Genomic DNA, 21,100 nt, shown 5'->3' on the forward strand with positions numbered 1-21,100 from the left:
TTTGGAAACCCCTTGAGAGCGAGGAGCGAGGTGGGCTCATATCCATGACTGCTCCATGCATGGAAGGATTTGGACACATGGAGGTGCCACAGGGGTGCAGTGCCTGGGAGGAAGGTGGCTTTTGGTGTAGGGAGAGATGAACCTTGTCCAGGTTCACTTCACGTCTGGAGTGGGAGCGTCTCGTGCTGGATGTGAGCCCAGCCCTGGAGTTACCCCGAGCAGGTCCGGGGAGGTGGAGGTGGCTTTGCTGAGCTGTGGTTGTGATGTTGGAGGGGTGAAGGTGTCTTTGGACAGCCCTTCATGCTGTGCCATGTCCATGGAAGATATACAGGGTGGGTGTTAGCTGCTGGGAATGCTTTGCCTGAGGCTCATCCAGCCCAGAGTGCTCCCCGTTCTCCAGCAGGACCGAACGCTCTGCAAAGGGCAGGGCACAAAAATCCCCCCTCCAGTTCCAGCGTGTGGGATCCAGGGTGAATCCAACCCTTCTGAGCTCCTGCACTGGGTGGATTCTGCATGAGGGAGGTGCTGCTGCTCTGCCTGCGTGGGCTGAAGGTCCTGATGTGGGTGGTGAGAGGTGAATCCCAGCAGCAATCCCTGCTCGGATGAGCTGGCCTGGAATCGCTGTGTTTAGGCAGGGAAGGGCTGGTGTCTGTCCAAACCAGGCCCCTTCCAGAGCTGGTGAAGATCAGTTGGTGCATTTACCCAGGGAGACAAGGGCAGGGAGCTCTGTCTGTCGGGTGTTCACATCCTGAGCATCACTCAGCAGTGCCCTGGATTGGCACGACAGGGAAAGGTCACCTTGGGTGGGTTGGTGCCCACAGGCAGCACCTGAACCTGGGCAGGCAGGAGGGGAGGGCACAGCATGGGGGGCTGGGCAGGGAGCCACTTCTGCTCGGGTGAGCAGCCCACCCAGCCCTGACACATGCTGGTTTTTCTTGCTGTGCTGCCCTGGAGGGGCTGCAGCAGCACTGGCACTGCTGACGTGCTCTGGGACGAGCTGATCCACCCCCAGCCAGCACTGAGTTCTGCTTGGCCCAACCTTTGCCAGTGGTGGGGTGTCCAGGGTCCAAAATTGTGCTGTAAAGAAGCCAGAAATTTAAGTCTGTCTGCAGAAATGGTCCCTGACCCCTCAGAAGGTGCTGGCTCGGCTGCTGTGCTGGGCTGTGTGTGCACAGGGACTCCCCACCCCGCGTGTCCTTTCACCTCGTGAGCTTTGATGTGCTGTTGGCTCTCAACAGAGAGTGCACGACATCTCAGCTCTGGCAGGAGATGTTTTCCAGTGCACTGGGTCATCCCCTCCCTTCCATTCCCCCTCCAGGGATTTTAAGGTGTCCTGGCCACCCCGTGTTTGAGTGTCCATGGGACCACTGCTCCAAACAGTGGGACCAGGGTGGAAACCCCCACTGCCAGCCAGTCGTGCTGTATTTACCCACTTTAAATGTATTTACCTGCTTTTAATTCCTTTAAAAGCCTGCTGAGCTGCAAAAATGTGTTCCTCCCCTCCTGGTGATGCCTCACATGCATCAGCCAGGTCCTGCTCTCACTTCCCCCTGGGGTGGTCGGGGGGATTGTCCCAGTGCTTGGCCACAGGGCCACTTGCTGCAGCTCAGGTTGCCCGGAGCAGCTGTGGCTGCCCCAGCCCTGGAAGTGTCCCAGGCCAGGTTGGACGGGGCTTGGAGCAACCTGGGCTGGTGGGAGGTGTCCCTGCCCATGGCAGGGGGTGGCACTGGATGGGCTTTAAGGTCCCTTCCAACCCAAACCAGTCTGGGATTCTGTGAACTCAGTGTGTGCAGGAGCTCCCCAAAGTTCTCTGGGTGAGCAGGGACAGCAGCCAGGGAAGGGCTGGAGCTGTGTCAGGGCAGGCTCAGGTTGGATCTCAGGAAAAGGTTCTTCCCCCAGAGGCTGGTTGGGCACTGCCCAGGCTCCCCAGGGCAGTGGGCACAGCCCCAAGGCTGCCAGAGCTCCAGGAGGGTTTGGATGATCCTCTGGGGCACAGGGTGGGACACTGGGGCTGGGCCTGTGCAGGGCTGAGGGTTGGACTGGATGGTCCTTGTGGGTCCCTTCCAGCTCAGCATACCTGGGATTTTCTGTGACTCTGTGGGAGTGCTGGGGGGTGGCACAGTGCTGTGTGTCAGGGGGCTTTGTGCTGAGGGGCACAACAGAGGTGGGTGTGTTTTGGACACCCTTTGGGGGTGATGGGTGCAAACATGGCGTGGCTGGGGCCCCCTTTTTGGTGAGCTGGGCATGGCCATGGGCCCTTGTGGGAGGCACAGTGGGGATGAGAGCAGGAGCTCCCGGGGCTCTGGGTGCCAGGCAGGGGCTGTGCCCAGGGTGATGCCCAGCTCCCTGCAGGGCTGACATTGGAAGAGGGAAGGAGCTGGAAACTGAGCTGAACTAATGCCCAGCCTGTTTTTTGTGCTGGTCCCTGCTCAGAGCAGAGCTCTGCTGACCCAGAGCAGAGCTGCCACCCTTTGCAAACCACCAACCACCCTCCCCATGCTTGCTGGAGCAGTTGTGTGTTGGTTCCCTTGGTTTGAAGCTCTTGGTGTTTTTTCCAACCCCCCAAGCCAGGGGAGCAGAGCTGGGGCCCTGCATTCCCTATTTCCTCTGGCCCATCCCTCTCATCCACCGTGGTGCTGAGCATCCCTCAGCCAGGGGCTGGTGCAGAGGAGCAGGGAAGGCAGTGCTAGCTCTGTGGCAGCAGGATGGGTGCCAGGATCACCAGCCAGGCGTGGTGAGAGCTCCAGATGGGACGGGAACCTCGTCCCTGGTGGCTCAGGCACGATGGGACCACCCTGGGTGAGGAGCTGGCTGGTGTCCAGGGCTGCTCTGCCCTCGAGACCATCCAGTCCTGCTCCACCTCGGTGACCTCTCTGCCCCCTGAGCCACGGGGGTCATTACCTGGGGTAGGGGGCTGCCAGGTAGTGCAGAGAGTGGGGAAGGAGGGGCTGGTGGAGCTGGGTGAAGCCCTCAGAACTCCCTGCTGGGTCTAACACAGCTTTTTTATTCACAAAAAGCTTGATTTATCCTTCCTGAGCTTCTGCAGTACTTGGGGTCTCTGGAGGGAACTGCACTTACCTACCTTTACATCTTCCTTGTGAACTCTGTCTAGGAGGAGGGAGCTCCAGATGGAGCTTTTTCCATGGCAGGCTATTTTTGAGGTGCTTTCTGTGGTTCCTCTGGTGCCTGGTAAGGCCTGAGCTAATTCCACCATTCTCCTAAAGAGAAACAACTCGGATCTTTCCTTCTCCCCTCTGTTCTCAAAGCACAGCATCTCCAGGACCAGAGGCTGGCACGACCTCCGGGGCTGTGCAGGGGCAGAGCCTCCACCAAAAAGTGCTCCTGGCAAGAAATGAGGCTTAAAATGCAGGGCAGCTGTGGGATGAGTCCTTCCTGCAGCCCTTCCCGAGGAGCTGTCCAGCTCCTCCAGCACTCGGGACAGAGCTGGGAGTGCCCGAAGCTGGGAGTGCCCAGAGCTGGGAGTGCCCGGGGGGCTCTGTCCCGGGGGGCTCTGTCCTGGGAGTGCCCGGGGGGCTCTGTCCCGGGGGGCTCTGTCCTGGAAGTGCCCGGGTGGCTCTGTCCTGGGGGGCTCTGTCCCAGGGCTGGTTTTGCACATGAAGGGTGTGGGTTGAAGCCTTGAACTTGCTCCCTGTGGGTGACACAGAGCAGAGCTGCAGTGTCCCTGCCTTGCCCCCAGCCACCCTGTAATGTCCCTGTCCCCAGCTGTCCCTGTCACTTGTGGTGGGTGGCAGGGATGAGACCTCGGGAGCTGACACTGGCACTGCCCTCGTGGGAACAGCAGCAGGGTAATTCCAGCCTGGACTGGGAGTGTCCCCATCTCCTCCTACTCCTTGCTGGGACCAGTCCTGCCTCCTGTGTTCCTCTACCAGCTTCATCCTCCCCTTCCAAGCCCCTTGGGGACATCCTCCCCTTCTGGCCTGGAGGGAGGCCTGTAGTTATTCCTGGCATGAGGATGCTTGGAAGGAAGAGCAGATTTTGACCAGCAGGGAATGAACCCCGTGATCCTTGTCCTGCCTGGAGCTGAGTGACCCCAGCTCTGGGATCCTGTCCCCCCACGTGTCCCAGTGCAGGTGCTCGGGGGGGGTCCTGGGGCTTTTCCCTGTGGGTGTTGCAGGGCTGTGCTGAATCTGGGTCTGGCCTGGTTGTCCTGGGAGCAGAGAATCTCCCTGGAATCCCAGATTCAGATCCACCACAGCACATCTGCAGGTGGGTGGAGGCTCTTCAGGATTTGACTGCACCGTCAGGAGAGGGATTGAGGAACTTCCTGAGGTTCCTCAGCACAGGGAAGGGGGAGCAGGAGGGATGAACACAAGGGGAACCCCCCCTCTCTTGAGGTACCAAAACTGTCTGAGGTGCCTCTGTTTGGGGTCACCCAATGCCCAAGCCATGATGTCACCACTCTTCTGGAACTGGAGGGACTAAAACCTGTGTTTTGGGAGAGTGGAGGGAAATGATGTCCTGGTGGATCTGGGGAGCCCTGGGTGGGGAGCACATGGGATGGGGAGCAGAGGGGAGGTTGGGGCACAGATCTCGCTGCCTTGGTGGTTGATGGTGACCTGCTGAGCTCTGGGGGCCTCCCCTGGGTGGTGGTTGTGCTCCAGGACCGTTGCTGTCCCCCCTCAGGTTGTGTTGGCTCTGAGACCCTCCTGAGTGTGGTGCAGGGACGTGTTCCTGAGCCTGCCATGGTCCAGCCTGTAGCCAGCAGCACTGAGGCTCTGGATACCCTCTGACAGTTCCCAAATTTCACACTGAAAGCCCAGTCTGCCTCTTCTCTGACTCCAAATTATCTTTCTGGGCTCTCCCTCATCACCACTCATCATCTGGGGTCTGGGGAAGGGTGGTTGGGTGCTCCAGGGCCTGGAGCAAACTGGACTGGTGGAAGGTGTCCCTGCCCCCGGCAGGGGGATGGAATGAGATGAGCTTTAAGGTCCCTTCCAAAACCATTCTGGGATTCTGTAGTGGGAAAACATTGACAACCTGCCTGAGAGGGGCAGGGAGCAGGATTTCCCTCCGGACCCAGGGGAGCTCCCTGAGCCACTTCCCCTTTCCACCCTTCGTGGGCTCGGTGGCCAGATTTTATCCTGGGGAGTGGGTGGAGGTGCAGGAGCTCTGTGGGAGTGATTGTTACTGCACAGGCTCATGGCAGGGAGGGATGTGCTTGGGGTGTGGAAGGGATTCCAGCGGGATGGGGGACGCGGCGGGAACCCCGGATCTGGGGCAGCCAAGGCGTGGGAGCTGCTCAGGGTGGGATGCACACGGTGTTTGCACAGGGGAGCTTCACATGGGAGCTGCTCAGGGTGGGATGCACACGGTGTTTGCACAGGGGAGCTTCACAAGCAGCACCTCCCGTGTCCCCTGGGCTGGGAATGAGCTGTGTGTGGGTACCAGGGTTTGGGGGGGAGGGTGAAGAGGCACCTCTGCACCATTCCCCAGGGCTCAGGGGCACCCGTGGCACAGATTCCCTCATCCCCCTTCGAGCTGGTGACTCTTCCCCCGTCACTGAATAAATTAGCACCAGCGAGTGCTCCCAGTGTGTGACTAAAGCAGGGCAGGGGCTGCTTTGGCAGCGAGGAGGAGGCCCCGGCTCCGGGCCTGACAGGCTCCCAGATGAGAGAACTCCTCATCACAAGTGTCCCGGGGGCGGGGGGGGTGGGGGGATGTGCCCGTGGCAAAACCTCCAGTGAAATCATGGAAAATCACCAGGCACCCCTCGGCGCCTCGGCAGGGGTTGGGGTTGTGCCCTGCTCGTGAGGGAACTGAGGCACAAACCTCCCTGTCCCAGAGGGGAGGGGGCTCTGCAGCGATGCCACGTCTGTGACCAGCACAGGGTTTTCTCCCCGTGGTTGGAACCTGATTCCCTGAGCCTTGTTCCCTCCCAGAAGTGTCTGCACCCCCTTGGGCTGCAAACCAGCCCCTTCTCTGAGTTCCCAGAGCTCCCTTCCTCAGCAGATTCATCCAGGGGCTGGTTCACCTCCATGTGCTGCCTCTGGAAGAGAAGGTTGTGGTTGCCTTTCCCTCTGCTGCTGGTTCAAAACAACCTGGAATGAAGCAGAAGTCAAAGACTCTCAGTGTGGGGAAGAACTGCTTTCCATGGAGGTGGCAGAGCCCTGGAACAGCTGCCCAGGGAGGGCGTGGAGTCTCCCTCTCTGGAGACATCCCAAACCCACCTGGATGAGTTCCTGTGTCACCTGCTCCAGAAACACTCCACTGAAACAAGGATTTCGTGAGCTTTTAGTCTCTTTAACGTCTCAAGCCCCTCCTTGACAGTCAATCATTTTATTCTTACTACATTAATCTTTAGTTAAAGGTAACCTAGACTTCTTTTACTTAAACAATCTTTGAAATAGTTTCATATTTTATTGCTACAATACATCAACATCAATTTTTAGTTGAAGATAACTTAAACCTCTGCTTAATCTTTGATTGATTTAGCTCTCCAGGTTGGACTGGGTGATCTCCAGGGGCCCCTTCCAACCCCAACCATCCTGTGGTTCTGGGATTCTGTGACTTTGGCCTAAGAGAGCAGAGAATGTGAGGTTTGGTTGCAGAGTTATGGGAACAGAAGGATGAACGGGCCCCGTGCCCCCCAGGGCTGGGGAGCAGAGCAGCTCCTGGAGAGGAGATGGTTGTACCCAGTGTTGTGACTCTTTTGAGTTGGGTTGGCTGCCCTTAATTCCCCTCCTTGTCCCTGTGGGTGGGTCTGGGTGCAGAGGGATGAGCTCAGTGTGTGCATTGGGTGCATCCCTCTCCTCCCTTCCAGGCTCAGGGCACCCAGGGCTGTCCCACCTCTCTCCCGTTGGAGGAATCAGGATTCCTCCAGCCCTGCCGCAGTCCCACTGTTACAGTGGTGCTGCCAGTGGGGTTGTGAGGGATTTGGGGGATTTGGTTTGTGTTTCCAGTGGTTTGGGGGAACCCCTTCTGCCAACTGGGGCAGGTGTCCCCCAGGGTGAAATCCAGCTTGAGATGGTGACAGTGTTCCATATTCCCATGACCATATTCCATATTCCTGGGCTTCACCTGCTCCCACGTGGGCTCCAGGGATCCCCACAGGTTTAGCAGCACCCTCAGACTCGTCCTCCCTCCTCCCAGCCGTGTTTTTGGCTGTTGCAATCCTGTGCAGCCTGAGGGTGAGCCCGGGCTCGCTGAATCCCTTGGCCGGGCTTTGGGATCCCACTTGTCAGAGGGATCATCCCTTTGGAGCCCTTCCAAGGCTCGTTCCTGTCTGTCATCTCCCCCTGGAGTGCAAAGGCAGGAGGTTTGTGTGTTGGTGTGGCTTTACCCCGACAGTTCCTCCCAGCAATAAACTGGGATCACTCCTCTCTCCGGGGTCAGGGGGGGACACAGGGCCCGTTTGGGGAACAGGGAAACTGAGGCAGGACCCACAACATGGCCCCTACAAGGGTGACACAGTCCTGTGAACTGTCACATGTGGCTGATTTGAGGTGCCAGCCCCTGTCAGGGTGTCCCCACCCCTGCACTGACCCCCGGGTGGGAGGACCCTGCAGAGGTTTCTGCTCCTCGTCTGAGGAGCGTTTTGGTGCAGAACAATTGTGCTCCTGCACAATGGTGAGGAGCAGGTGGCTGTCTGAAAATACCCTCTGGAAGTGGTGTGTAATGCCTCCCCTCCCACTGGGAAGTATAAATATCAGTGCAATACCAAAGCTCACTCCTCTCTGCACAGAAACAGCCGGAGCCGGACATTTTTCCTCGCGGTTTCTCCTCTGGTTCAGCAGCTTGGAGGGAGCAAAGGCTGAGATGGGAACTGCTTTTTGGGGTTGGAGCAAACCTTTGGGGCAGAATTGTGTCCTTGGAGGGAAGAAATGGGGAGTAGCTGCCTTCTATTCCTTGCAGTGTCCTCTGTGTCCCTGCTTTAGGGGCACCCACGGCTTCCCGACACCTCTGGGACGGGTCCAGACCCTGCAGGTGCTGCCCAAATATCCTCCTCTGCCACAGTGGCATCTCCAGCAAGGAGCCAAAGGACACGTTGCTGCGGGTGTGGGGACCCCACAGGAGGCTTCCCAGACCTGGATGGGGGAGGAGGAACTGCTGCACCTTTTCCTGGGTCCCCCCTCAGCAGATCCCTCTCCCCCTTTGCTGTGGGAATCTCATCCCTTGCTGCTGAAAACTGGCACCTTCTTTCTTGCCAGAATGCCTCATTTCCCTTATTATCCCTGGGTGTCCTGGCCACGGGCTGCCCCTGGCAGCAGCCAGGTGCCATCTGTGCCCTTCCCTGCCGGTGGGGAACGTGGGAGCACTGTCACCAGATGGGCCCCATGGAATATTGGATCTTCCTTGTCCTTCTCAGGGCACTGGAGGGCCCCAGAGGCCACAGTGTATCCCCAGGGATAGATGTGGGGACTTGGGGAGAAAAGCTGTATCTGCACGTTGGTTTTCCTCTTGAAAAGCAGCTTTTTCCCCTCAGTGGATCACCCGGGATGGAGGAGCCAGGAGGCTTCATCCTGCTCAGGGCCAGGCTTGTGGGGCTGTGAGAAACCTGTGGAGTGCATGGATAGGTGCCTGTGCCAGAGCACAGGGATGGAGGGAGCAGAGGAAGGATGGAGAGGGGCCCTGGGGCTGTGGAGGGTGATCTCAGGAGCTCCTGGCACACATGGAGTGTCCCTAGTGCAGACATTTGGGCACTGTGGCACGAGCAGCTCCTCTCCTGAGGTCTCAATGGTGCAGAAATGTCTTGGGAGGTGAAATCCCAGCCCGTGACCCACATGAGCACTTGGCAAAAGCATCTCCAAGACTTGCTGTGGGGGAACATTTCCATTTCTGCATCCTGCACTTAAACCAGCAATTCCCACTGTGGAGCCAGGGCCCTTCAGCATTCCCAACAGGAATAACATCCCTGTTCCCAGCCTCTGATCGTGTCGTCTCCCACTGAGGGTGAAATGGGGCGTGGGCTCTGTGGGTGGGTGCAGGAGCTGGGGGTGTTCCTGCTGTGCCACCCACGAGCTGTGGAACTGCTCTGTGGGGCAGGACTGACCTTCCCTGAGCACACTGGGAGGATCAGTGTTTCCAAAGTGGTGTCTGGCTTCAGTGACCGTGGGGAGGAGTCATGCTGGGACATGGCTGTGCCTGCAGGAGCAGGGGTTGGGATGAGCTCGCTGGGAATATCAGGATGTGACACTTTTGCAGCCCGTCCCTGATCCCCTCTAACACAGTGTCACAGGGAAGAGGTGCAGGAAGGAGTCCTGCAAGGAAAAACCAACAGCAGAAGGGCATCACCTTCCTTCTCCCTCCTGGATCTGGCTGGGAAGGGTCAGTGTGGGTGCTGGGAAGGGTCAGTGTGGGTGCTGGGAAGGGTCAGTGTGGGTGCTGGGAAGGTCTCAGTGTGGGTGCTGGGAAGGGTCAGTGTGGGTGCTGGGAAGGGTCAGTGTGGGTGCTGGGAAGGGGTCTGTGGGTGCTGGGAAGGGTCAGTGTGGGTGCTGGGAAGGGTCAGTGTGGGTGCTGGGAAGGGTCAGTGTGGGTGCTGGGAAGGTCTCAGTGTGGGTGCTGGGAAGGGGTCTGTGGGTGCTGGGAAGGGTCAGTGTGGGTGCTGGGAAGGGTCAGTGTGGGTGCTGGGAAGGGTCAGTGTGGGTGCTGGGAAGGTCTCAGTGTGGGTGCTGGGAAGGGTCAGTGTGGGTGCTGGGAAGGGTCAGTGTGGGTGCTGGGAAGGGTCAGTGTGGGTGCTGGGAAGGGTCAGTGTGGGTGCTGGGAAGGTCTCAGTGTGGGTGCTGGGAAGGGTCAGTGTGGGTGCTGGGAAGGGGTCTGTGGGTGCTGGGAAGGGTCAGTGTGGGTGCTGGGAAGGGTCAGTGGGGGTGGTGGGAAGGGGTCAGTGTGGGTGCTGGGAAGGGTCAGTGTGGGTGCTGGGAAGGTCTCAGTGTGGGTGCTGGGAAGGGTCAGTGTGGGTGCTGGGAAGGGGTCTGTGGGTGCTGGGAAGGGTCAGTGTGGGTGCTGGGAAGGGTCAGTGTGGGTGGTGGGAAGGGGTCTGTGGGTGCTGGGAAGGGTCAGTGTGGGTGCTGGGAAGGGGTCTGTGGGTGCTGGGAAGGTCTCAGTGTGGGTGCTGGGAAGGGTCAGTGTGGGTGCTGGGAAGGGGTCTGTGGGTGCTGGGAAGGGTCAGTGTGGGTGCTGGACCCCATCTGGGGCTGGTTGGGTGCAGGGGAATGTGGAAGCAAGGGATGCTGGCGTGGGCTCTGCCCCCCTGACTGTGCTGCTCTTCCAGGATCTGGTTGGGCAGCTGATGAGGATTTTTCAGGAGTGGAAAAGATCAAAGTGACTTTTTGGGGGCTGATCAATCCCTCTGCCTCCAAGGTGTGCCTGAAACCCTCTTTGCCAGCTGCCTGCTGGGGTGATAATCCTGCTGACAGAGCCACGAGAGGTTTTGTCTTTCTCCTGTCGGGGCTGAGCTGAGGGTGAAGCTGTTGAGAGGGAAAACACTGGCTCTGTCCTCCCTGGGGGGTGGGTGAATGCTGGGTGTGCTTCTCGCCCTCGTTGGGAAGGGAAAGCCAGGGTGCTCCCTGGCACCCAACATCCCACGGGCAGCCTGATTCTGGCAGGTCTGTGCCAAGCAAACCAGCAGCTCGAGGGCAGAAAACCCTCCCCTGTGACTCCCAGCAGGTCTGTGCCCAGCAAACCACCGGCTCGAGGGCAAAAAACCCTCCAAGCAAACCATTGGCTCGAGGGCAAACCCCCTCCCCTGTGCTCTCCACCCCCTGTGTTGGGAACCAGCCTCTCTACGTGTGACCGCTGCTTTCCAGCCCAAAAAGTGGGGAAAAGCATCATTTTCGGGGCGGAGGGGGCAGGGCTGGTGAACGAGCACGTTTTCCCTGGCAAGAAACCCGCTCTCAGCAAGTCTGTGCCTGGCAGCCCCGCGGGGCTAAAAATACCCAGCCAAGGGCTGGGGCTGTGTCTGTTTTCTCAGCTCACCAGCTGTCTCCTCGCATCCTCACGCCTCTACCCCGTGATTATCCCATCACTTAAGGCCCTCTAAGCCCAGGCAGCAGCATTTTTAGGTGGTTTTACCGGAGGCAGCTGAGAGGTTTTGCTGGTGGTGGTGATGAGCTCAGAGCCCTCTGACGCCCTGGGCTGCTCCAGCTCTGCCCTGCCGGGGTGTGTTTGGGCTGTCACCCACCCTGACGTCCCCCAGGGTCCTCAAAAGGGACTGGTTGGACCTGCAGCTCTGCCTGAGCACTGCTGAGCTCTGCAGGGACAGCATCTGGTGTCACCCACCCGCGGGAGGAGGCGCCTGGGAATGGGGGATTCGCTGCTGCTTTTGGAGAAAGGGGAAAATCCCGAGGTTTGGGGGGTGCAGAGAGCAGGGGATGCTCATTTGGAGGGTAGGGACCCCCGGCAGGAGCTCCCTGTGCATGGATGTTGCTGTGTCTGTGCCCCCGTGTGCACATCCCTGTGCTCACTGAACACAGTTCCCACTCCCAAAGGCTGGAAGGCAGCAGGGATCAGCCCCAGCCTGGGCTTGGCTTCCACCACAAATCCCAGAATCCCAGAATCCCAGACTCATCAGGCCTGGAGGAGACCTCCAACCATCAACCCAGCACCACCACAATCCCCCTTAAACCACATCCCCAGGGCACATCCAGATGCCTCTGGAACACCTCCAGAGACTGGGAGTGGACTGGTGGTGACTCCACCACCTCCCTGGGAACTCACTCCAATGCCTGACCACTCTTTCAGGGAACATTTTTTTTTCTCTAATATCTAATCTGAACCTCTCCCAGTTCATCTTAAGGTCATTTTCCTCTCATCCTTTCACTTAAGAATGCCACAATTTAAACTCCTGTTTTGTATAAAACCTAACTAACAAAAAAGCCAGAACACATTAAGGAATAAATGGAATATCTCCTGGAATTTTTAAGCCTCGTTCGGTGAAAAAGGAAGAGCTGCAAAGAATTGAAGAATAAAACCTTTGCAGCTGCCCTGACTCTGGGGATGAACCTTCCTGGTGTCTGAGGTGCTCCTGGGATTTGTGGTTTTTGCAGTGAAAGCTGCAGTGGTTGAATCCAGGAATAATCACTTCCAAATCCACAATGTCAGGGGGGGAATGTGACCCCCCTCCAGGGAAGGCACCCCAAAACCCCTGGGCATGGAAGAGCTTTGGGTCGCTAATTTTGCCACAGACTGGACACTAATTGGGCAGTTTTGTGCCATTTCTCACCTTTGCTGAGCATCCTCAGGAGGACAGAGCACAGAGGCTTTTGGGGAGCCGGGGGGTGGGATGAGTCCATCCTGGATCAGGTCCCCATGATCCTGTGCTCACCCTCTCCAGGCTGAGGTGCCTCCCTCCTCAAGCACAGCAGGGATAACAGGGCATCCCTGTGTGAAACACGGGATAAAAAAAACCCCAAAGCCACTCCCAAAGTGCCCGAGCTCCACTGTGGGGGGAGCAAAAAGAAAACTGGTCTTGGATGTAAACCTGTCCCTCCTCCTGCACCACGTGGGTCCAGCCCCTTGGATCACCCCTGTGGGACGTGGGGGAGCCACCACAGCCCCCTGGGACTGGCACCTGCAGGGTGTCCTCGTGAGGAGGGAGTCTCTCCCTTGCAGCTGGGATTCATTTCCATCCCATCGTTGCTCTGGTCAGATTTGTGGCTTGGTCATTCCCCGCAGCATTTCCCCCTCCCTGAGTGCTTGCAGGGCTCTTCCTTCCTGCCTTGATTAATGTCTCTTAATTGACCTGCTGATTCTCTCAGTTCCTGGCTGGTTTGGCTGTTCATGCTGTGCCTGGGCACTGTCTGCTCTCCCCAGCCTGGACGTTCTTTCTCCACACTCACCCCACAGGCAGAGGCACAGCGGTGAAATGGGGCGGAAAAGTCACCCCATTTGGGTTTTGCCCTCAAACTAAGAGGGCTGAGCCCTGGGGAGAGGCTGATTCCTGCTTTGCTCGGCCCCAGGTCTCCCTGGAGCCCAGGACATCTGCCCTCCAGGAGAGCTGCTGCTGTGGCCACGTGTGTGAGGGGGGGTTATCCCTGCTAATCTGGGCCAGGAGAGCTGGGGAGCATTTTACCTGCTTAATTCCAGGGCTGAGGCTCATGTCCAACCCAACCCAAGGAGAGCAGGGGCTGGAATGGTCCCTCTCTCTGTCCTTTTCCTCTGCCAGCCCCTGTTTTTGTGGGATGCTGCAGGGGTGAGATACCCTTGGTGCTCAGTTCTCCTGGTCATCCATGTCCCAGCAGCCAGGAAGGAGCAGGAACAACCCTCAGAGCTCCAGAACAGTTTTATCCCACTCTGGGATCAAGTCTATAAAGGGAGAGGAGGACACCCACCTGCAGGACAGCCCTGTCCCTCCTCCCTGGTGTCCCAGAGCTGTCAGGGCAGCACGCTGGGTGCACACCAAGGGGCTGCTGCTTCTGCCAGAGCTCCTCTATTTTTAGAGGGTTTTTTGTGTCAAACTCTCCATTGGCTGATGAGCCAATGTCAGCCCAGGAGCAGAGCTCCAGTTCTCTTGGCCTGGGTGGGCACAAAGGCACCTTTGATGGGGGGCAGTGCCCTGCTGTGCCAGGAGCTGTTGGACACACGAGCTTTGATCCCAGTCCAAAGGCCAGGACAGGCTGACCCAGCCCAGGGCTGTGTGCAGGGCCTTTATGTCCATGTGTGTGTGTTGGTTTCAAAGGGAAGTGAAATAGGGATGTTCACAGAACCATCAAATCCTAGAATGCCTTGGGGAGGAAGGGACCTCAAAGCTCATCCCACCCCACCCCTGCCACGGGCAGGGCCACCTCCCACTAGCCCAGGTTGCTCCAGCCTGGCCTGGGACACTTCTAGGGATGGGGCAGCCACAGCCTCAGAACATTCATCCCTGTCCTTGAGTGTTACATCTGCTGTAAAGTTTTGAGAACTTCAGGGGGCACTTCCACAAAAGCAGCATTAGACCAGCAACCCTCACCCTGCAACAACCCTCACCCTGCATCAACCCTCACCCTGCAACAACCCTCACCCTGCATCAACCCTCACCCTGCATCAACCCTCACCCTGCAACAACCCTCACCCTGCAACAACCCTCACCCTGCAACAACCCTCACCCTGCATCAACCCTCACCCTGCATCAACCCTCACCCTGCAACAACCCTCACTCTGCACTTGCCCTGTTGTGTTTTGCTGCCCTGCCCGTGGTTTGTCCCCTGGCACAGATGGTGATGAGGGGTGGGCAGGTCCCCAGGGGGGCTGGGGGTGGCAGTGGCACATGAACCCTCACTTCTGGGGGCTGAAGCCTCCGTGTCAGGAGAAATCCCCGCCTGGCACCTTGTCTGTGATGGTTTTGGTCTGCAGAAGTGCTGAACCCACAGGCCCAGCCGTGCTTTAATCCTGAGCATAGGCCCAGGTTGGTGGCTCTGCCGCTTCCCTCCAACCTCTCCTCCCTGGCACTGGCCAGGGAATGGTGCTGGGCAGGAATTTGGGGATACCTCCATGCCCTGGGAAGGGTTTGTCCAGGGAGGCTGTGCTGGAGTTCAGTTGTTCCTGAGCAGCTGGGCCCAGCACATCTGTCCTGCTGCTGCCAAGGGAGGGGGACATGGAGGGGGGAACATTAATCCAATCATTCAACTCATCTGTAGCCATGTTTCCTTGCCAGGTTTGGGCCAGACTCAGGTTTAAGCCTGATTTTCTGTGAATGTGAATTCCTGGGGGCTGGAGAACACTCGGGCCGTGGGGTCCCTGGGCAGCCCGGGGGCTCCAGGGAGGGAAAAGGGTCCTGGCCCAGGATATGTGGATGCCAGAGGCGGTTACAGGATTTTTGGTGCTGGGGGTGCTGTTCCCTGCAGCTCGATGCCATCCTGGGTGCAGTGTGTTGGGTACAGGGTGGTACAACCCAGCACAGCCCCATTCCTGTGGGTCCTGAGCCTCGAGGGTCTGATGGGAGGGCAAAGGGGGCTGGGCAGGTGCCCCCCGGGCATTTTGAGGGCAGCAGGAGGGGTCTGATCTCTGTCCCTTCTCCTGTAGGTGTTTGAGGAACTGCAATGCCCAGCGGAGACACGTTCCCACGAGGGCAGTGACACCTGGCCCAGCCTTAGGGAGAGCAGCCCATCGCCCCCAGACATGCTTGGGCAGCCCCAAAACCCCTCGGACCCTCCCTGTGCTGCTGCTGGCTTGGGCTCCCCACTGGGATGAGTCCTCAAGGGTCACTTTGCCCCGCTCTGAGCAGCCCCTGATGCTGCAGCCCCTCCAGGAGGCAACCCAGAGGTGACCCAGGACTGTGGCAGTGACGAGCGGGGGGATCTGAGGCCCCGAGGACCTCGCTGGTGCCAAGGCCGTCCCCCCCTCCCGGCCGGGGCGATGCCAACCCCCGCCTAGCCCCCGGGCGAAGGGATGGGGGATCCCCCCACCTCCAGCACCCCGCTGCCCCCTCCTGCCCCGGCTCCCCCGGCCCGTGGGGGCCCGTGGTGATGTGAGCAGGGCCCCGAACCCCCCGGCCCCCAGCGCCCACCCCCCAGGCACCACCGGCCCCCCCGCCATGATGTGCGAGGTGATGCCCACCATCAGCGAGGGGGACCCCCTGGGGCCCCCCCAGGGCTCGGAGGCCGACGCCGACTTCGAGCAGCTGATGGTGAACATGCTGGACGAGAGGGACAAGCTGCTGGACACGCTGCGGGAGACGCGCGAGACGCTGTCGGTGACCCAGAGCCGCCTGCAGGAGACGCTCCGGGAGCGGGACCAGCTCCAGAGGCAGCTCAACTCCGCCCTCCCGCAGGTAAGGAGCCGGCCCTGGGACGGGCAGGAGCCTCCGCTGAGGCCTCGGGCTGCGGGATGTGGGGTTTAGCTTGTGCCTTTGGGCGCCTGGAGCTGCTCTGAGCGGATTTGTTCCACCTCGGGTCGGTGGGAAAACCTGGAGGTTCTCCTGAGCCGCAGCCAGCTCAGACACCTCCTTCCCTTTGGAGCCCTCGTTGTGAGTCCAAGTGGGGAGGTGTGGAAGTTCAGTCCCCCCTGTGCACGGGGAATGGTCTTGGAGAAGGGACAAAACCTTCCTGAGACAGCCCAGGGTGTCCTCTGCAGCCCCAGAGCCTGCGCTCGCCCCAGGGGACAGTCCCTTGGGAAGCAGCTCCTGGGGAGCAGGCGGCACATTCCGGGGAATGGATCCGGCCTGCTGCCTCCAGCCAACTCCCTGGGATGGCAGGAGGTCCTGAGGGGCACTGAGAGTCCCCAGGTGGGGACATTAACCCCTCACCTCCCCCACTGCTGGAGGGCAGCCCCACCTCGGCCTCTCCCACGCCAGGAAGGCCCCTTCCCTTCAGCCCCATCACTCACTGGGACTCCTTTGCCTTGAGGTCCTGAGAGGGGACCCTGGAGGCAGAGCTGGGAGCAGGGTGGGGATGGGACACTGCAGGGAGCCCAGGGAGCAGAGGGGACTGTGCTCAGCAACAACCCAGGGCATGGGGAATGCTCAGCAACAACCCAGGGTGTGAGGAGTCAGGGCTCGCCTTGGCCCTCCTGAGCTGTCTGGGGTTGCTCTGCTCCTGGTTCCTCACCTGCAGGACCCCCTCCAGGTGCTCCAGAGACCTGGACTTGGGCTCAGCCTCCACGAAAATGCTCAGGTCAGGAGAGGGTGAGGTGGATCAGCATCACAGAGGTGTGCAGGGGGGATCTGAGCTGCCCACTGTCCCTGTGGGGCCCTGTGGGACAGGGCACAGTGTCCCAGGGCCCAGATTTGGGGGAACAGGGATTTTGGGGGGGGCTTTTGCACTGCTCCACTGTGGGTGTGATGTGGCAAGGAGCCCAACAGCCAGGGGAGGCAGGAGCCTTCCAATGTTTATATCCATCCTGACTGTGCCAGTGCTGAGAGCTGGGATCCTCCTTGCCTGGGCACCGGAGTTTGGGGCACCCGGGGAGATGGGAAATTCCTCATGGATCAAAGCTGGTGGCACAAGCAGGACGGAGCTGGAGCTGGTGGCTGCCCAGCTCTCTGCATCCCTGCTCCTCCCTGGATGGGGGAAAGCAGCTGGGCCAGCACATCTCCAAGCATGGAGCTGGGCTGGTCCTGGCTCTGCAAAAATCCCAACGGTGCTTCCCAGAGGCTCCTGGGGACGAGCTTCTCCCTGCCCTCAGCGATGTGCTGCGACATTCCCAAGTGCTGGGTACATCCAGGGCCAGCACCACGACATTCCCAAGTGCTGGGTGCATCCAGGGCCAGCACCACGACATTCCCAAGTGCTGGGTGCATCCAGGGCCAGCACCACGACATTCCCAAGTGCTGGGTGCATCCAGGGCCAGCACCACGACATTCCCAAGTGCTGGGTGCATCCAGGGCCAGCACCACGACATTCCCAAGTGCTGGGTGCATCCAGCACCACTCCCGTGTGCCGGCGGGGGTCGGTCCCCTCTGCTCCCTGCTCCTGTGCCAGCATTCCAGAGGGAGCACGCCAGGTCACCCTGACACTCCCACTGCCCGCCCCGCCACAGCCGCCCGGGATTAAGGGATGCGGATTTATCCTCCTCTCCCGCTCCGGGAGCGGGCCCTCGGAGCCTCGGCACGGGTGGGGTGTGCACGGAGCAAACTGGGTCAGGGCACAGGGACCCGCCGGCAGCGCCGCACCCGCGGCCCCGCCGGGTGCCCCCCGCTCCATCGGGGCCGCGTCCCGCTGCCCCCGCCCCGGGATGTGACCAGGGGGGCATCCCATGGGGAATTCCCCCCGGCTGCCGCTGCCCGCCGCCCTGCCTGTCCCCGCGCGGGCGGGGGGTCCCCGGTGCCCGCTGTGCCCCCCGGCCCCGGGGCTGCCCCCGCGGGACATGAGGGCTCGCCATGGACTCGGGAAGCAAAGCCAAAGGCGCCCGCCCGCCCAATGGGATTAACCCCAGCATGTACCAGGTAAGGGGGGGCCGGCGGGTCCCTTCCCCGGGGCACCGTGTGGGGCCATCCCCTGGGTCTGCCCCATCCTCTTCCTCCCTTTTGCCCGGGAGCTTCCCGCGACGTGTCAGACCCCGCTGGGATGGGATCCAAGCGGGATTGCTGGGAGAAACCTTCTTTTGGGGGCAGGGTTGGGCACCCGGGCTTATCGGTGGCCTCCCACGGGGCTGGCAGCCACGAAGAGCCGGGTTGGAACTGCTCACAGGATGCACTGCCCGGGAGGCTGGCAGGGAGGGAGGCTCGGGATGTGGCACTCGGCATCCTCTCAGGGAAGAGGGGCAGCTGGAGACTGCTGTGTCGGCACGGGATCCAAAGGGATGGGCAGGGAATGGGTGTCTGGGGCAGATCCACGCTTGGGGCAGGCAGGGAATGTGCCTGTCCGTGGAGCAGGCAGGGATGTGCTCATCCATGGGACAGGCAGGGATGTGTCTGTGCATGGGACAGGCAGGGATGTGTCTGTCCAGGCAGGGATGTGCTCATCCATGGGACAGGCAGGGATGTGCTCATCCAGGGGCAGGCAGGGATGTGCTCATCCATCGGACAGGCAGGGATGTGCTCATCCATGGGACAGGCAGGAATGTGCTCATCCAGGGACAGGCAGGGATGTGCTCATCCAGGGGCAGGCAGGGGTGTGCTCGTCCATGGGACAGGCAGGGATGTGTCTGTCCAGGCAGGGATGTGCTCATCCATGGGACAGGCAGGGATGTGCTCATCCAGGGGCAGGCAGGGATGTGCTCATCCATCGGACAGGCAGGGATGTGCTCATCCATGGGACAGGCAGGAATGTGCTCATCCAGGGACAGGCAGGGATGTGCTCATCCAGGGGCAGGCAGGGGTGTGCTCGTCCATGGGACAGGCAGGGATGTGTCTGTCCAGGCAGGGATGTGCTCATCCATGGGACAGGCAGGGATGTGCTCATCCAGGGGCAGGCAGGGGTGTGTCTGTCCATGGGACAGGCAGGAATGTGCTCATCCAGGGACAGGCAGGGATGTGCTCATCCAGGGGCAGGCAGGGGTGTGCTCGTCCATGGGACAGGCAGGGATGTGTCTGTCCAGGCAGGGATGTGCTCATCCATGGGACAGGCAGGGATGTGCTCATCCAGGGGCAGGCAGGGATGTGCTCATCCAGGGGCAGGCAGGGGTGTGCTCGTCCATGGGACAGGCAGGGATGTGTCTGTCCAGGCAGGGATGTGCTCATCCATGGGACAGGCAGGGATGTGCTCATCCAGGGGCAGGCAGGGATGTGCTCATCCAGGGGCAGGCAGGGATGTGCTCATCCATCGGACAGGCAGGGATGTGCTCATCCATGGGACAGGCAGGGATGTGTCTGTCCATGGGACAGGCAGGAATGTGCTCATCCAGGGACAGGCAGGGATGTGCTCATCCAGGGGCAGGCAGGGGTGTGCTCGTCCATGGGACAGGCAGGGATGTGTTTGTCCATGGGACAGGCAGGGATGTGCTCATCCAGGGGCAGGCAGGGATGTGCTCATCCAGGGGCAGGCAGGGGATGCTCCAGAGATGCTCCTGCCTGTGGCTCCCATTCCCCCTTTCCTGAGCCACGTAGCCAAAGCCATCCCCACCCCCAGCCCATGGGGGATCCCTCAGCCCCCAAAAGGCAGAACTCCAGGGCGATTTCCCGGGGAGCCTAAGCTGCCTTAATGCTTCTTACATGATTTATTTATTCGTGTGGGAGTGCTGAACGTGCCTTAATCACCCTGGAAGCTCCCGGCTCCAATCCCGCCGCCCTCCCTGGTTTCCAGGGAGTGTGTGGCCACTGACTGAGCCCTGAGTGGGGTCTGGGTGCTCTCAGCAGCCCCCCCAGAGCCCTGGCAGGGGTGCCAGCTCCCTCCTGCCCGGCCACCCAGCTCCTGGGTGTGGGTGGCACCCAGGGATGTGACATCCAGGTGTATCCAGGTGTGTTCCCAGGGCGGGGTCCCGTGTGGGATGGGACTCCTCCCTACCCTGGGGTGTCTGGGGGGTTTGGCAGGAGTCCCTTTGCCCAGCAGTGTCGGGGGAGAACAGGCTCCCAGATTCCACAGGGCTGCTGTGCTGAGGGTCCCGATGGCCATGGAAACCTCCCACAGTTCATCCATCCAGAGCTGCCCGGGGAGCTGAGAACTGGCCTTTTTGGACAGATCCCGTAAGACTCCCTGAGCTCCACGGAGGTCCCTCAGGAGCTGGGGAGGGTCCTGGACCAAACAACCACCCCAAATGCTTCCCTTTAACTTAAAAAGATATTTAGGGTTAACTTGTGAAGAACAGCACAAACCTGGGAACCTCAGCAGCACTGGGCAAGGGGAAAACACCCATTGGGTAAGCCCCTTAAAGTGTCTCCAGATTTTGGGAAGATATGGAGGGGTCTAGCAGCTGTGTTGGATCATTGGAGCTGGTCATGCTTCCACAATACCAGGCCCCTGAGGTGTTGGATTCCTGCTTGCTCCATGAGGGTGGAAATACTCCTCCTGACCACGTGCTGAGAAGGGAGGACACCAGTTCCCCGGGGATGGTCCCTCAGAGCCCCAGAGCTGTAGCCAAGAGGTGCAGGACGTGCTCAGTGCTGGGGGTGGGTGATGGTGGGAGCCCTGGGTTTACCCGGCGGGATTTAATCTCTGTAATCCCCTGCTACACATCCTGGAGTTGTGTTCATCCCCTGGGCTCTGGTTTGGGGCTTTCTCATCATCCTGCACCCCTCCAGGGGCACAGGGGTGCCGGGGGTGCCAGCCCCCAGCTGGGACAGGCCATGGCTGGGGCTCCATCCCTGCGTTGTGCCGAGTCAGCAGCGCTGGATTCCTGGCACACCCTTCCCACACATCCACGCCAGGGCCCCTCAGGAGCAATCACTCCAATTAGGGGCTTTAAAATGCCATTAATCCTGCAGCTGGAGCTGGTGTGTCCCCGGGCTGGGTGTGCTGGAGCAGCAGCAGCCATGCTCCTGCCACAAATTCCAGGAGAATTCCTCTTGTGGTGGTGCCTCCCTGGCTGTGCTGCCCACAGCGGTGGGAGAGGCAAGACGTGGCCCTAGGCTGGGGGTTTTTTGCATTTCTCTTCTCCCCCGGAGCTTCTTAACCCCCCCCCTTGCTTTCCCAGCCATCTCCATGGGGTTGGTTCCTGGCTGCCTTCCAGCTCTTCCCTGTACCTTCCCCACTGGTGCAACCCCAACCCCCCCGACATTCCTGTTGCTGAGTGGAGATCCCAGCCCCATCCACAGCATCCCTCTGGGTCTCCCTCCCTGCTCTGAGGTCTC

The 21,100-nt window shown here is 60.2% G+C and overlaps 1 protein-coding gene across 1 annotated transcript in view; it reads left to right on the plus strand.

Moving 5' to 3' along the window:
• The window catches only part of PPFIA4 (PTPRF interacting protein alpha 4), a gene marked incomplete at its 3' end in the record, with an annotated part of 62,498 nt that overhangs the window by 14,249 nt on the left and 27,149 nt on the right, over nt 1-21,100 (plus strand). The window contains exon 2 of the mRNA XM_064635633.1: nt 14,959-15,706. Within this exon, the coding sequence (XP_064491703.1) occupies nt 15,470-15,706 (237 nt within the window). The remainder of the gene's footprint in view (nt 1-14,958; nt 15,707-21,100) is intronic.

This window comes from Pseudopipra pipra, chromosome 25, assembly GCF_036250125.1.
Source record: "Pseudopipra pipra isolate bDixPip1 chromosome 25, bDixPip1.hap1, whole genome shotgun sequence".
Taxonomy (NCBI): domain Eukaryota; kingdom Metazoa; phylum Chordata; class Aves; order Passeriformes; family Pipridae; genus Pseudopipra; species Pseudopipra pipra.